General features: G+C 43.4%; 5 protein-coding genes across 5 annotated transcripts; 3 read left to right on the top strand and 2 right to left on the bottom strand.

Moving 5' to 3' along the window:
• Positions 1-915: 915 nt before the first annotated feature.
• GL218_03311 (uncharacterized protein) lies at positions 916-1969 on the bottom strand (the record flags this gene model as incomplete). Its single annotated transcript, XM_033579867.1, has 3 exons — positions 916-1129; positions 1208-1685; positions 1759-1969. The coding sequence occupies 3 exons, from the start codon at positions 1967-1969 to the stop codon at positions 916-918; spliced, it is 903 nt and encodes a 300-aa protein (XP_033436056.1).
• A 3549-nt stretch (positions 1970-5518) lies between these two features.
• On the top strand, positions 5519-7153 carry GL218_03312 (putative aromatic compound monooxygenase YhjG; the record flags this gene model as incomplete). Its single annotated transcript, XM_033579868.1, has 1 exon — positions 5519-7153. One exon carries the CDS (start codon positions 5519-5521, stop codon positions 7151-7153), a length of 1635 nt encoding a protein of 544 aa, XP_033436059.1.
• Positions 7154-7866: 713 nt separating this feature from the next.
• Positions 7867-8436, top strand: GL218_03313 (uncharacterized protein; the record flags this gene model as incomplete). The annotated part of the gene is made up of 1 exon (XM_033579869.1): positions 7867-8436. One exon carries the CDS (start codon positions 7867-7869, stop codon positions 8434-8436), a length of 570 nt encoding a protein of 189 aa, XP_033436058.1.
• A 515-nt stretch (positions 8437-8951) lies between these two features.
• Positions 8952-9834, top strand: GL218_03314 (NADPH-dependent 1-acyldihydroxyacetone phosphate reductase; the record flags this gene model as incomplete). The annotated part of the gene is made up of 2 exons (XM_033579870.1): positions 8952-9731; positions 9787-9834. 2 exons carry the CDS (start codon positions 8952-8954, stop codon positions 9832-9834), a joined length of 828 nt encoding a protein of 275 aa, XP_033436053.1.
• Positions 9835-12686: 2852 nt separating this feature from the next.
• Positions 12687-14246, bottom strand: GL218_03315 (Xylosidase/arabinosidase; the record flags this gene model as incomplete). The annotated part of the gene is made up of 1 exon (XM_033579871.1): positions 12687-14246. One exon carries the CDS (start codon positions 14244-14246, stop codon positions 12687-12689), a length of 1560 nt encoding a protein of 519 aa, XP_033436052.1.
• Positions 14247-15733: the final 1487 nt, after the last annotated feature.

Below are 15733 nucleotides of genomic sequence, written 5' to 3' on the forward strand. Positions count from 1 at the left end.
CTCATATGGTTCTCAACTCACTTTCAACAGCTTGGTAAGAACCCTGACGCTAACAAGTGTATACTTGCTTATTGGATTGGTAGCGAAAGTATTGGGAAACAGACCTGGAGTTTTGAATCTACATCTTGCTACCGAAATCTATGAGACGGATGGCGGAAATCCGAAAATGACGATGCTATATAAAATCACTTCAGGGCAGGTCCAAGAAGAACATTATGGTTTAAACCTTGCACGTGCGATCGGGTTCCCAGAAAGATTTATTGAAATTGCTGAGGATGTCTCGAAGACGCTTGCGGAGAGTATCGAAAGAAAGAAGCAAAACTCGCAGTCCCGAAAACTGCTTCAGCGTCGAAAGTTAATATTGAATTTACACGACACACTTCTTCAACTACAAGAGTCAAATATGGATGACGCCGCACTTGGAAGTTATCTTAAGCGACTTCAAACCGAATTCGTCTCAAGGATGGATGAAATCGAGCGCAATGTAGAAATTGATAAACAGGATCCTGTCAACACGATTGAGATATTAGATGAAAGTGATTGATGATATAAATTACAATCATCTTCAAATAGTCAAAATTGCGTAGGACTTCCGAGTTTAGTCTCAAACTGAGCCTTAATAACGATCACTCGTGTGGGGGGTTTTTTTTGTGAGGGGGAGCGGGGGGTTTCTCCTTTTTTCAATCTTGTTTTAAAAAGGGGGAGGGGTTAAAAGGAAATCAATTATGACTCAGCAAGAAAGTCACACAACGGACAAGTCTTGCTACACACATTATTAATGTACTCATGGAGATGCGTCGTAGTGTAGAAGTATATAACATATTTTTAAGGCATGTCGCTTAGGTAGGTGCTCAACTACGGAATCGGTACTTAATCAAAAAGGTACCTCATAAGAGGTATTTTATATCTAGGTATTTACAGGTTGAAATCTTCCCCAGGATTTGCTCCGTCAATATGATTAGGATTCGTTTCATTGTACCAATAGTAGTATGCATCACTTTGATGTCTCTCCTTTACTCCTGGATGTAACGACTTTTTCATTATTTGGACATACTTTTCGAGGTCAAGCCCATTCTCTTTCCTAAATGCAGTAAGTTTCTCAAAATTAATGCATTGCCGATTAATCGACCTAGATTTCAAGAGTTTGTCAGTTCTTCCCGAAGCTGAAGTGCGTCAAGCCTAGATAAACGGGTAGCTGCAGACTCACATATCGGGTTGCGGGTATTCTTGACCAGCGACCCAATGGTATGTCATAAAGTTCACATTGCCACTACACTGCAATGCTTGGAGAAGGATATCGACGCAATGATTGATGTGAATCTCTGGTAGACCCATGACCGAGTGATTGCGAGTTGTTAACTTGTAATACCCGCGATAGGCGTTCTGTCGGAGAGCATTGAGACAGTGAATCTGATGGTATACATCGAAGGCGCCGACATAAGCATCATCGCCTAACCCCCACTCGGAGTCTTCTAGTTTTGGGACGGTCGACGGGTCCTTTCCCATCCGCACAATCTCGTCCCGCGTCAGGGGATAGAAACGACTTAATTCCCATTCTTCCCACATCTCATCTGCCGCAGCATTTGGAAGCTCCCGTGCTATCGAAGCACTGTCTTTAGCTGGAAATAGTGTCCCTTGGATCGCCCTCGGCCTCATTTCTAAGTCCAATCTGTCGAAGAAGGGGCCTATGTGTTTCCCTTAGCTATCGCTTCTGGTATATAAATGTCCAATTGAATTAGACTCGGCTCATTATCTTACTATAAGTAGACGCCTGTCGTAGTTCGAAGTTGAGTTGGGACCTATGGCCTAATGTTGCCGAGAAAAGAACGAGTGATATCAAGAATATGATGATATTTAGAGTTGATATTATGATTAACGTAGCGTTTGTAGATAAGCGTCGCCATTTTGACTCACTTGCTGGTAGCTTTTCGCCCAACAGTCCTTCTATCTCCTCGTCTTTGCCCTCCATCGTGAAAGAAGGTGTTGATAATAGGATAAATCCACGTAAAAGTGTCTGCGAAGATATGCCTAGGCCCGTACGTAAATCTAGAAGGTCGTACATGCGATATCCTTGTGCGCAGTTAAGCGGGATATTTACCAGGCAAGGTAAATGCGGAGTATACGATACCCCTTACTTGACTGTCCCATCGGCTCCAGCGGTTTATATCGGCATCTCATGCGGCCGAATTTAAAAAACTTTCGGATGTGACGGAGCGGTTGGCAATTGTGGTGTAACTCTGTAAGAGTCTTGGACGACATAAAGAGGACTTGGCGCTTGCATCAACGGATATCGTAGCACGATCACACTTTGCTTCAGTGCTCGAAGGAGAAGGATGTAGCTTTGGTTTCTTCAAAATATAATTTTCCGGAAAATAATAGGTTCTAGAGAAGGGGTTTTACAGGGTACTACCGAGGGACCCCTACCGGATCCAGAAGCAGTCGATCGACTAGTCCCTAAATGGCGTCAAAAACTGACCGAAGTATGCAAGTTTCGTACTACGAGATACATGATTTGAGAATAACGTTACCTTACGGAACATATTAGGAATATCAAAGTTACGCTGTTACATCGCAGACATGGCGCAAACATGGATTGTGTTGACGGTTCATGGACACGTGAACCAACTAACACTGCGAGTTTGACCATTTTAATATACTTGTTCTACCCAGGAAAGAGTTACAATTACTTCCAAGACGACTTACGCGAATAGGACGCAAGATCACGTAGTAACCGATGATAAATGAGGTGCATGACTTAATACTAAAACAGCAAAGATCTGTTGTTGTTGGTCCGGGATACGTGATATCAGGAAACAAATACCCGTGCTGCCGGGTGCTTCGACTCCACCAAGCCAAGAGACGTCGGTAAGGCTCAGCGATGTATGCGAGGAGCATCGGACCGTATAGAATCTAGACTTACCCCGACGAGTATAGCTCAAGTTTCCCAAGATTTGTTTGATATCAACATTCTGTCAAACACGAGTCTACTAATATATCTATCACTTTTCTATATATAACACTGCATTATCCCCTCAATCACAATAACTAATCACTTAGTGTGCTCTAATCTTATAACTTAAGCAATCAATTCCAAAAATCCAGAATGCGTCTATTAGCTATCCTCCTAGCCGGCCTAGCTGCCGTTGCATTGGCAGCACCTGTCGAGGTAACTTTGACAAGCTATACTTACCTATTCTTCCGTGATCGTTGAAGTCTAACCACTGTTTCATAGGTTCCTGCCGAGCTGAGCGAGCGTCAGTACAGGCCCACGTACAAGGTACACGCAGCACTGGAGGGCAAAGTGGTCGATGCGGAAAAGCGTCATTATAGGCCCACGCATAACGATGACGAAGAGCTCCAAGGGAAGGAGACGGTTGATAAGCGTCAATACAGACCTACTTACAAAGTTCACGGAGAACTTGAAGGAAAGGAGACGGAGTAAATGGAGTGAGCTTGCAATGAACGGCCCCTGAACTCATGAACAACAAATTGCGACGACGACGACGACACGATGGCATTATTTAGTACTAGGGCAAACTTAATTAATACATCACCAAGCTTATGATGGTTAAATTGAGCATATGAGATGTAAACAGAACCAAAAGAATATGATAAGAAAATATGGGAAACAAAACGTTGCCCCTGGAACTTTAGGTACGTATTCGAAAATATATCGCCAGAATACATACAATTATTTCAGTGCTTCTTTAAATAACTCGATATCCACATCTATCAGCCTAGTAGGCTCTATTATCATAAGCGCCCTAGCAACATTTAACTGTAAGAGGGCTTATTCGGACCTAGAATACGGTCGGGGCTAGATGTAGTACCGGGGGCTGCCGATGAAATATGGAATGCATAGGTTGAATAATGTTTATATTTAGAGTCAGTTTAATCTAAGAATAGCTAGTATAGAACCCTTTCTACGTGGGATTATATGGTGATGTTCCGCGGTTAACGATCGAAAGGGCCTATAGCTACACGACGGTAATATTTCACTTTCCGTTATCTCCATTGAATGATTTTTCTTCGACGATATATGTCGATGGGCTTTAAACCCAAGCTACTTTCTAACCTTTCTAAAGCCAAGACCATCCGATCTTTGGTAAGAGCCGTCTTATAAATCATGCTTTTGGTGCAAGAAATTGGGTTTCATAAACTACTACTAAAAATATTCAGCTGTATTCTATCTTTAGGATATGAAACATCTAGGCGAGGTAAATGGTCGACATAGGTTATCAGAGGTTGGTGAAGTTTTGGACTACTAATAAGTATTAAACCCGTGTTAGCAGCTTTAACTTTCCGAAGAATTATGGCATTTCAACTCTATAAACCAACTGGTATCTGCTACTTAACTTATTAACGAGGTAGTTAGTAGATATAGCATAGTAACGAAACTTTTACACATTAGTTGAGAAACCTTCTGAAAAGGAGCATTATTATAATTTAGTTCTATGTATTGAGTTATTATACCCAATCTCTGCGTGTTAGAATGTCTTGTATCATTTACTCAGCTGCGTAACCTACCAACTATAGCAACTATAATGAAGAGTTCGAATACTCGGGCATAATCTAACCTACTAAGACTTTTCTAGTTCCTTACTTGAGGCAATTCAAGTTTGTTAATCGGTCCATGGGTGTTATTGTAGGAAGATTCGCTTGTGACTACTACACGACAACTATGAGAGTGCAAAGGGTGTTAATATGGAATAATTGGGTAAATTATTGATGCTCACCTTCGTATGGATCTAAGCCTATAGTAAGTATTAAACGAGTTAAGACGATACTCTATTAATATGCTAATTTGTCGCGAAGCTTTTGAAGTTAGCTGTACCTTGATAGTTACCTACTAAATTTGGACGACAGCTCTATTCTTGGGTTGAGTTGAGCACGGACTATGCCATGTACAAAGGATTATGGGTGGGTAGATGTATTCCTATAAATGGCCGCCCTCCTTTGATAATAAAAGAGCTGATTGGCTATTTCATTTGACTCCTACGGTTGTCGGGACCGAGCGAGCAACATGCCCTAGGTAAATGTTCGTTGCGACATACAAAGACACTAACCTACATACATTTTGAGATCTCAGCCACGTTGTCTCTACCTACCTTGGTAGATAACCATTTTAGGAATGACTATCTCTAAAATGTTTAAGGTTAGGCCCGCACTTACATATGCCGGGATTATTTGTTCCTAGTTTGGATTAAAAATAATCTGACGGCGTTCTGATAATGGATAGGGCGGATTGCAGATCCTAAATATTCGAAAATAGATACTGTAAAAGGTCTTACCTATATGATCTGATGAGAATGGACGCCGACGCGTCATGCGGCATTTAGGGATGATAGTCTAACAATACATACCTAGGTATGTACATGCCCATGACGTTTTGACTTAGATCCTGCCTCTACTTTTGACATGCCTTCCGTAAAATTCATTAATTCTTGCCTAGTGCAACTGTTGCCTTCGGATCCGATGCTTTTCACTAACAAAGTTGGACCGATATTCGAAGCATATCATGACAGCACAGGAAACTGATGTTTTAATCGTAGGAGGAGGACCAACGGGGGTGACATTAGCGCTCGAGTTAGCTGTTCATAAGATACCGTTCCGCATCGTCGACAGGGAATTACAAAGATCGGATAAGTCTAGGGCTCTGGGTATTCAACCACGCACCCTAGAACTTTTAAATCGACATGGCGACGTTCGTAAACTCGTATCACAAGGCAATCTAAGCAGCGGCACTACATTCTATCTTAACGGAAAGAAGGCGGCGGACATTGATATATCGGGTCTTATAGAAGACTCGGTGTTCCCCCTAATCCTCATTATCTCTCAGTGCGAAACAGAGGCGTTCCTGGACGGATGTCTTGCGAAGCATGGTTTCGCTGTCGAGCGAGGTCTCGAAGCAACGTCCATCGTTCAAGATCCCACTGGAGTCACCGCGAAACTAAGCGATCCAGATGGTGTTGAAGAGACTGTCCGCGCAAAATACGTCATTGGTGCTGATGGAGCACACAGCAGCGTGCGACGTGCTGCCGAGGGTCTTACATTTCAGGGCGCGGCTTACCCACAAGACTTCATCCTCTGCGATGCCCATGTAAGGAACTCCAAACTAGCCTGGAACCGATTTTCTCTTTGTCTGGGTAGGGGCTCTCTTGCTGTGTTCCCGCTGAAAGACGGCACATGTCGTGTTGTAGTGTCCCGCATAAACCCTAGGGTGGATGTTGAGCCAACACTAGAAGACTTTCAAGAAATGTTGAACCAGCTTCATCCAGATGCGGGTGAACTGTATGACCCTACTTGGATCAGCCAGTTCCATCTACACCATAGGGGCGTGAACAGCTACCGCGACGGTCGTCTGTTCGTCGCGGGTGATGCAGCACATATCCATTCCCCCGCTGGAGCTCAAGGCATGAACACCGGTATGCAAGATTCCATAAACCTAGGATGGAAGTTAGCGAAGGTGATACAGGGCAAGCGACCAGATTCATTCCTCGATAGCTACGACCACGAACGCCGTCCAATCGGCCAACATCTACTTGAAACTTCAGATAAAATGTTCACTTGGGGCTGTTCTACTAACCCCTTCTTTATCTCCTTCCGCAATGTTCTGTTCACATGGGTCTTGCCCTGGTTTGTCAGCAGCCGGAATCGTCGTGCTAATATCTTCAAGTTCATATCTGAATTTGGTATCAACTACAGAGATAGCTCCGTGGTGGGTACAGCATCGGGGTACTCGGGGCCGGTGTTAGGGGGCGATCGTGCTCCGGACAGGATGATTAAGAGCGCGGGTAAGGAAAGGCAGTTCTTGGAGCTTATCACGCCAGATACGCATCATCTAGTGCTTTTCTCAGGGGTTGGTGATGATGCTATTACGGAACAGGCTATACTAGAAGTGCAGTCAGCTTTTGCGAATAAAAACTCAGACGAAGCTAAGGTGCACTTGATCCATGATGAAGCAGCCGGTGGACCTAATGTTTCTGGGTATATTGATGTTGGGAACCATTTACATGGTCAGTTTGGTTGTTCCAAACCTTCTTATGTCTATATTCGACCGGATGGTTATATAGAGCATATTGGGTTCCTATCAGAGTTCCAGGTGCTATTAGAATGGCTTGAGGGAAATTGCTTAAGTCCAAGGGACGGGTAGTTATATTTGGCGTGCCATATCTCTTATAATCTTGTTGTTCAAGTGTCGGGTATCTGGTCTTAGGTATATTTCTGCTGGTGGTTTTTTTTCTGGGAGGGGTTGTAAGTGTGTCGATATCCAAATTGTACTTGAAGCAAGGCGTTACGGCAAATCATCCCCTAAGTAGCAACTTACGAACCCAGACGAGGTGACTTCTCTATAGTTCAACCTTTTCTTACCGTGCATCTTTACCTATCATCAAATCGGTTACCACAAGAAATGAGAGACTTGGGATGATATACTTCATTTCTTATTTAACTACGCCACATCTGATAATGGGGTTGTTACACTTATCTTCCTATCAACTGTTGTACTTTTCAATGACACACTAACTCTCTCTTTTCCAAGTGTGGCTTTGATTATCTAGGAGTATTCAACGCAGGTAAGCTACTATACAGGTACCTACCTAACTTACCTTAGGTTGGTACCTATTCGCAACTGCCAACTAGACATCTGAAACCTACTATATAATCTCTTTCGGCTAAGCGCAAAAAGAAGGTGCTGCTAAGGAAGGCGTAAGATACGCACGCTGCTAGCATTTGATACTCAAGATCCAATAACAGTTCCACAAAAAATCTAGGTAATTCATCAGCCAACTTGCAACAAAGTCCGCAGCAGCAGTACATACCTACCTAGACATTCCCAACTTCGACCCCACACATCATTCAAGAAAAATGTCCTCAGATCAGTGCGTCGTATGTTGGGAGGAAGGCGACTTGCTCTGTTCTTCTTGCAAGAGCTGCCGCTACTGCTCAAAGCGATGCCAGAAGAATGACTGGAAGTCACACAAGTTGTTATGCAAGGCCATCTCAACCCAATCAGAGCGACCGTCTTCTTTTCATGTCAGGGCCATATACTTTCCACAAGACAGACCAACCCCAGAGCTCGTCTGGATTTCCTGCCTTGGCATCCCCTCCTTCGAAGAGGTGAAGGGCATCGTTAGAGAAGGCACCCCTGGTAACGTGGATATACAACGAGTATATTGGAACTATCGACTTATGAAACCGGCTCTTCAGCATATCGAATTCCATTTTCGTGACTTGTTCCTTCGTGATGGATCTAGGCCGACTAAAAGTCTATACGAAACTGTTGCGAAGCACGGCCAGGCTAGATGTGACTGGAGAGGCCCCCTTCTGGTCTTCGGTGTCTCAAGAAGCGATCTATACACCGATGCTACACTTGCCGATTTTCGAGCCGTCATTGATTACTCACTGGGCTACGGACAGTCGCATTCTGGCCTTTAAACCCTCCTATAGACGATATTCAAACGCGACTTTCATTAGTTGATAGGGTGGATACTAAGAACATCTAAGCTCTTAGGCTAAGTTTGAAGACTGGAGGATCAGGGACATATGGCTTTTTCGCAGATATTATTGATTCTTACAAGGCGTACGACAATTTAAGTCCGCAGAAAACTGATAAAAATTAATGGTGATACTCAATAGAGTTACAAATAGATGCGCATGAATTCAAATAGCATTGTATTCTAGTTAAGAGTCTCTAAGTACAGCCTAACACAAATAAGACTTCTCTCCATTCTATTGCTTTCGAACCTATGAAGATTTAGCCCCTTTACCCTTGTGCCTCTTACCAATACCCCTGCTCGGTGATCCCCGCAGTTTAAAACATCTGTTGATTAAATTTTGGGACCCCAGATTTATATGCTCCACGCTACCAGAATGGTGGGACAACTCTATTTAAGGACGTCTTAAACGAATGCAATAAAAGGTTTTGCGTAACCAGGGATATAGCTGCTAACATGAGTCGCAAATCCGTGCTTATCACAGGTTGTAGTGAAGGTGGCATCGGCGCCGCCTTAGCTTTAGAGTTCCATGCTCAAGGATGTCAGGTATTCGCAACGGCTCGCGATGTGAATAAGATGCAATCACTATCCGAACGAGGCATCGAAACTCTCGCTCTTGATGTTAACTCAGACGTATCTATTTCTGCCGCTTTTAACACCGTGCAAAAAGCTACCGACGGTACTCTCAATTACCTTATCAACAATGCTGGTATAAACCATGTGATGCCCTTCACCGACGCCAAGGTTGACGATCTCAGACGCGTTGTCAACACCAACATCGTGGGCGTATTGGCCGTTACACATACTTTCCTCCCGCTACTTATCCAGGCTCAAGGCACCGTAGCGACTGTTGGAAGTGTTAACGAGGTTTTCTGCCCACCGTACCAAGTTGCCTACAGCGCATCTAAGGCGGCCGTGCACGCTATTTCACGGACCCTTCGCGTCGAACTTGCCCCGCTAGGCGTCAAATTCGTTACGCTGATGACAGGTAGCGTCAGGTCCAAGTTATTCGATAACGCGCCGACGAAAATTCCTGAAGGCAGTCTATACCGCGCTGCGGCGGGCAATGTAGAAAATCGCGAGTTCCTCAAGAAGGCGCCGTGCACCGAGACAGAAGTGTTCGCAAAGCAGGTAGTTAGCGATTTATTACGGCCGAAACAGAAGCTGAATATATGGCACGGCGGCATGTCGACATTTGCTTGGGTCTTAACCTGGTTTGGATGGGAAGGTATATTGGTAAGTTTTCTAAGAAGAATAATCGAGTTTTAGTAAAGCTAACATTATATCACAGGATTCCACTTTAATTAAGGGTAATGGACTCGATAAGGTACATCGATGACGATGACGAGAGCGATGAGTTACTTAGGTGTCATAACAATAGAATTATATCCATATCAATATCTATCATCTATTCGGGGTCATAGGACTATATTATATTAAGAGGACGTATACTCGTACCGAAGTATCATTTATGATAACTTCCATAGTATTCAAACTAATAGAAAATAGGGCTTTTAAATTCATAGCCTAAAGTTATGAAATAGCTAGCAATCAACCTATTGTGTCTAATAGACGTCTAATTTATCGTATATACCGAGCCATTGCCAAAACATAAAGACAATCCTTCATCCATAACTCTTCCAAACATGAGATGTCTATGCAAGTCTTTCACAATGAAAGACCGATATACTCTTTTCTTTATATCATATCTCCTATGGTTTTTAACATCGACAAAACAAACACTATACTCCTTAACAATTTTTCTAAAAGCTATACAATATATTGAAGTGGAACTATAAGGCATGGAAACAATTTTATTGTTCTATAAGAAGCTGTAAACAATACGTAACTATCCCTTGTTCATGTACATCTTGTCTATAATCCAAGCACCAAATTTATTTTATATAAACGCACATTTTCCTTCTGTTTCGTTTTCAATTTCTTCATTCTTCTACACAGCAAATACTGCTACTATACTGAGAATATTATAAGACTAAATGGAGAATTTCGTTACGTGCGCACAGGGCTGCGAGCACTGGGGCCCGCGTGGTGCCGCAGGACTATTAGTTTACCGATACGTCAAATCTGGCGAAGTACAAATCCTCCTTGGGCAGCGATCACATCGGTGTCATCACCCTTTGACCTGGGGCATAATTGGAGGGGCTATAGAAAATGGTGAAACAGCCCAGCAAGCCATGGAACGAGAAGTTATGGAGGAGATTGGACTTAATGTCAGAGAGTTTCTACGGCACGTTGGAGAGGCAGTCGATGACCACGGAGGTTGGTCATACACTACCTTTATAACTGATGTGAAGAAGCACTTCGACATATCCGACCTAAAGGTGGATGCAAGTGAGACGATAAAGCTAGAATGGGTCACACGGAAGGATCTGGCCACCAAAGACTTACATCCTGGTTTCGCGACCTTTGTTAAAGAAAAGTTGGATATCTGGGTCCCTCCCAACGTAGATCCTTCTATGGTACATTTGTAAATATTAAACTACGGAAACCCTGATGGTCCGGAAGAGCAACGGGCAACTTAGCTTTGACAGAGGCCAGAGCGAATATACCAAGATAGTCAGCTTGGTTCATTCGTGGTCAAGTACCCAACAAATGGTCCTTTGAACTACCCTGACAGATAGAACACGCTTCCATAGAGATTAGAGTGTATTATATAGGTTCTCTTAGTCCATTAATAAATGTAACAATAGACATAATTAATATCATACCGTACCTTATATAAATTTGTCTGTGTCTACTAGCCTCATAACTTCATACATGTGCGTCGGCAACTCGACCCCAATGCAAATATACACAAAAGTCATGGCGAAGGCGTAAACTAACTCATACTATCCTATCATCAGTCAGAGCATTCGACCCTCCTTCTTCGTTGGATATCCACATCCTAACTATCGAGCTTCTCAAACAGAGAAGACTTGTGGCTATAGCTAACCCCGCGAGTACTGGGGCCATAAGCTACTAGAGGTCTTCATTTATCTTAAATGGCAGATGTTCCTGAGTATTCATACTCGAGTTCAATCCACACCCAGCGTTCACACAAGCTGAGAGGTTATGGATGTACTTAATAAGCCCCTTTTTAATTCTAAAAGTATGGCTATCAGGAAGAGATGCTTGTGACCTGGAACGATCGAGTCCCAGAAACCAAGATACATATTGAGCGTACCTAGTTCTTCATCGATAATGTATCGGCGATTCGTCACATCAGCATGGAAGGGGTAATCGAGTGAACAAGTGTTCCCTCTAGTAACATCCGGGTCGGTGTATTTTCAACTCTCAAGACGAGCACAAGACGGGCCGAATGGAATACTAACATTTTCTTTGGCGAAGTAATCGAAGTATAAATCCCCGGAGACTTGAATCACCTTTCGGCTATCATGCTTGTCCTTGGGAATGCGGTCCCATGATTCAAGAGAATCCTAACGTAAGTAGCCATCGGCACCTCCAGTGTCATCGAATCCTCAATCGCCTTTGACGGTCACGATCGACTCAATCGTAGTTACCAAGCTATTAGTAAATAGCATTCTCGTATCAATCACATACTGAGGTGGTGTGGTGGTGAAAACGAGCTCCGTAAAGGTGGCACAGAGCGTTGCATCATAAATACTGAAATAATGGTCGGGTTTTAGGGGCTTCGACAGCACGCCGATAGTGAGTTCTAAGGGAGTCTCGTTCTCGGTATCTTTCGGATCGCTCGAGAGTCTAGTTAGGAACCTATGATCTGGCTGTTACTATGGATAAAATATATCTCGATGCTAGATATTTACACGATATGATATCGAAAGACCAGCCCGTTCATATATTGTAGGTCTTCATCGTAGACCCGCCACAGCCGTACTAGGAATCGATAATTAAATGCGGTAAAATAAGAGACATGACTTACACTATAAGAATACCGTTGATAACTGAGCCACTGTTCAGCATGGCGTAAGTGAAACTATGCGGCCGTGATTGGATTAAGGGGTAGCTAACTTCCGCTTTTCAACCAACTCGTCATCATGAAACTATGAAGGACGTCAACTCGTTTGTGTACCAGGAGTGATAACAGCAGCTCGGCGAATATTGATAGATTATTATTAAGAGGTATCTATAGAATCCAAATCATGTTTAACTATAAAATATATCCAAATGTTTCTACCATCAAAGGTACGCAGCTAAGTAGCCCCCAATACTCTAAGGCCGTTGAACAGAAACATTGCCAATCTTAGCAGCGACATTATGAGCTCTTACCCCAGTCGCACCATGGGAAAACGACTTATCCGTAATACTGATCAAGGGCTCTGTAAAGTCATCTATGAATACTTTGATATCTCCGCCGACGGCCGTAACTCTGATGTGGTATTCGGTCGCAAGGGAGACCTTGGTATCGCTTTCACCCAGCGATGTCCATGTTCCGCTATCCGCCTTCTCGAGAGTGACTCTGCTAGCCGACGAGAGGCCTGCGTAATATCCCTTGAACTGGTCGGAGGTAGTAGATACATCGGTAGCCCGGAACACAAGCCCGGCGTCTCCGTCTCCGTATTGAATCGCGACAGTTGCATCAAATGCCAGATCAGTGAAATCAGTGTCCAGCAAGGCTTTGGCATCGGCTGTTTCGGCGACGGTGAGTCGTTGGTCTACCACGGACCACTCCCCATCGTATGTCTTCCAACCGTACATTTCTCCATCGGCGAAGTTATCTTTAACGAGCATGTTAACCTGTTTGATCTTTCCGTCGTCGTCGAAATACATGCGGTCGTAGGCAAGGACACGATGATTACCGTCCGTCTCGCTCAGTGGGCGGCGGTGGTACACGATATACCATATATCGGTGTCTGGAATGTGGATAACACCATGATGCCCGCTACTCTTGGCCACTGCGCTATCCTGCTGTAGGATTTTGGCGAGCCGGTTGAAGGGGCCTAAGGGCGAATCAGACATGGCATACGAAACAGAGTAGTCCGGGCCTGTCCAAACGCCTTCGGACCACATGAAGTAGTAAATCCCGTTGCGCTTGATCATTTGAGAGCCCTCGACATAGTTCTCAGGGGTAATTTCCTTGAATTGTGTTCCATCATCGAAAGTCCCGATGGAAATCATGTCTTCGTTAAGTTTGGCCACGTTGGCATGCGAATGTCCTCCGTAGTATATATAGGCTTGTCCGTCGACGTCGTCTATAAAGACGTCTTGGTCGATTGGCTGTGCGCCGTTGTGGTAATCTCCGATTAACGGTGCTCCAATCGCATCAACGTATGGGCCCTGTGGGTTGTCCGAGATGGCGACGCCAATCCCTCCAATCTCCCCCTTAGCAGGTCCGTCCTCTTGAATGTCGTTAGCACCAAAGTATAGATAGTATTTTCCGTTACGGAAGATTGGCGCCGGAGCCCACACGGCATTCTTAGCCCAGGTCACATCGTCAGTTGTTAAAATATTAGGATGCTTTGTCCAATGAACTAGATCTGGGCTAGAGAAGGCATCGAGATATGTCTGCTTTTCATATGAATATGAGGCTGTTGGATATACCCAATAGAGACCCTCATATATCTCAGTATCAGGGTCAGCGTACCAGCTATCCACGAAAGGGTTACCCGCTTCCGAGGTAGTGTAGTCCGGAATGGATTTATTGAATATCGGTAACGTATTTGCCAATTTTGACATTGCGAGGGTTGCGATAAGACAGAAAGAAGGGACATTAAGACGTATGCGAGTCGGGGAATAATTAGGTAAGAAAGGAGATGCCATGATGGTCCGCATATTGAATCTCAGCTAATGTCCGTGCGCGGGCGATGATCTATAGGTAGCTTTGTTGGACCTTCGTTGGACCTAGGGAGATAACAAGTCAACCATGATTCAGAAATACAAAATAATGGAATTTATCTATCAAAAATTAACTTACGAGAAACTTCAAGGTGGGAAATGGTATGCATTTATATCATGAAAGATTTAAATACACAGCTCAGTCGTACAACATGCCAAGCTCATCGTAGCCACGCGGATACTTTATTCATTGTCACGGATGACCAGGCAGCTCGGGACATCTTTATAACTTAGATAGGTTCTGTAAACTAGGGACTTCTATAAGTAAGGGATTGGTTAAACTCTTCACGGGACTTAATATTGGTGGGGAGCCAACAGAGCACGGTTATCCAACCTTCCTCATGCGGAAAGACGCTCTGATGAAGCATGCCATTAACGCCGAACTTAGCTATCTCCCCTCCAAGAATGGCACATTAAGGATGTAAGGGAAACGCATTATCACGTCGTTTTCGCTTAATATGGTTCCCTAATCTTACTATAGCCGTCGATCTACGTAAACTAGTTTATTTATTTACTCTTTCTTGGGTTCGATAGTTCTCATCATTATCATTATCATTCTTATCATCCTAGGTACCAAATAGAAGACTCTTGCTTTTCTTCTAATGACCGCACTGTCGTTAATGCCTGCAGAGCGGTACTTGTAACAAGTCATAGTCATAGCCATCCGATGATTCACAGCGAATCTTAGCAGATTTAGAGTAACGAAGGTTGTTTTTAATTTGCCTTGTAAACTATTAACTTTATAGTTGTATAATGACACAGCTTTCAGCTACTGACTACCTGTTAACTAATAACTGAATTAGCAATTTACCATAGCGCCGAAAGTAGCTTTCCATTATATCTTGCCAGAAACTTTCATTCACGATCTATCCAATAGTCAAATTGTTCTATAAGATTTATAACACCCCGTATCTTTAAATGATAGAGTTAAGCTACTCGGCCCTAAGTGTTCTTAAGTTAAAATTCAAGCTCTTAGATTTACCAAGGCTAGACTGTCTAAAGTATCATCTTATACCTGTAATATAAGGGGCGGAAAATGCTCACGATAGACGATAGTTTCTACAATTCTATTCAAATTCAAGTACCCAGAATAGTCTCTACTCTTTTTTATAATAACATGAGATATGTTATATCCTATAACTAACATGTGACTTAAAAAGATATCAAGTTATTCATTCGTTCCAATTAAGCAACGTCGGGGTCTACATTCCGCAATACCCAAAATGGAACTATTCCATCATGAAAGACATCCAGAGCCTAACGTCTCAATCGTGGCACGCGATACTTTAACTCTTTCTCTCTTACGGACGGAACGTAGAACTCTCCTATTAAACACCATAATAAAGTCTTGGCCTCACTTGCTAGTGCAAGCCGTAAGAGGCATGTGATACGAATGACGATACCTACCGGTTAGCAGAGTCGCA

Source organism: Daldinia childiae (assembly GCF_008694065.1).
Source record: "Daldinia childiae strain JS-1345 chromosome Unknown Scaffold3, whole genome shotgun sequence".
In the NCBI taxonomy this organism is placed as follows: domain Eukaryota; kingdom Fungi; phylum Ascomycota; class Sordariomycetes; order Xylariales; family Hypoxylaceae; genus Daldinia; species Daldinia childiae.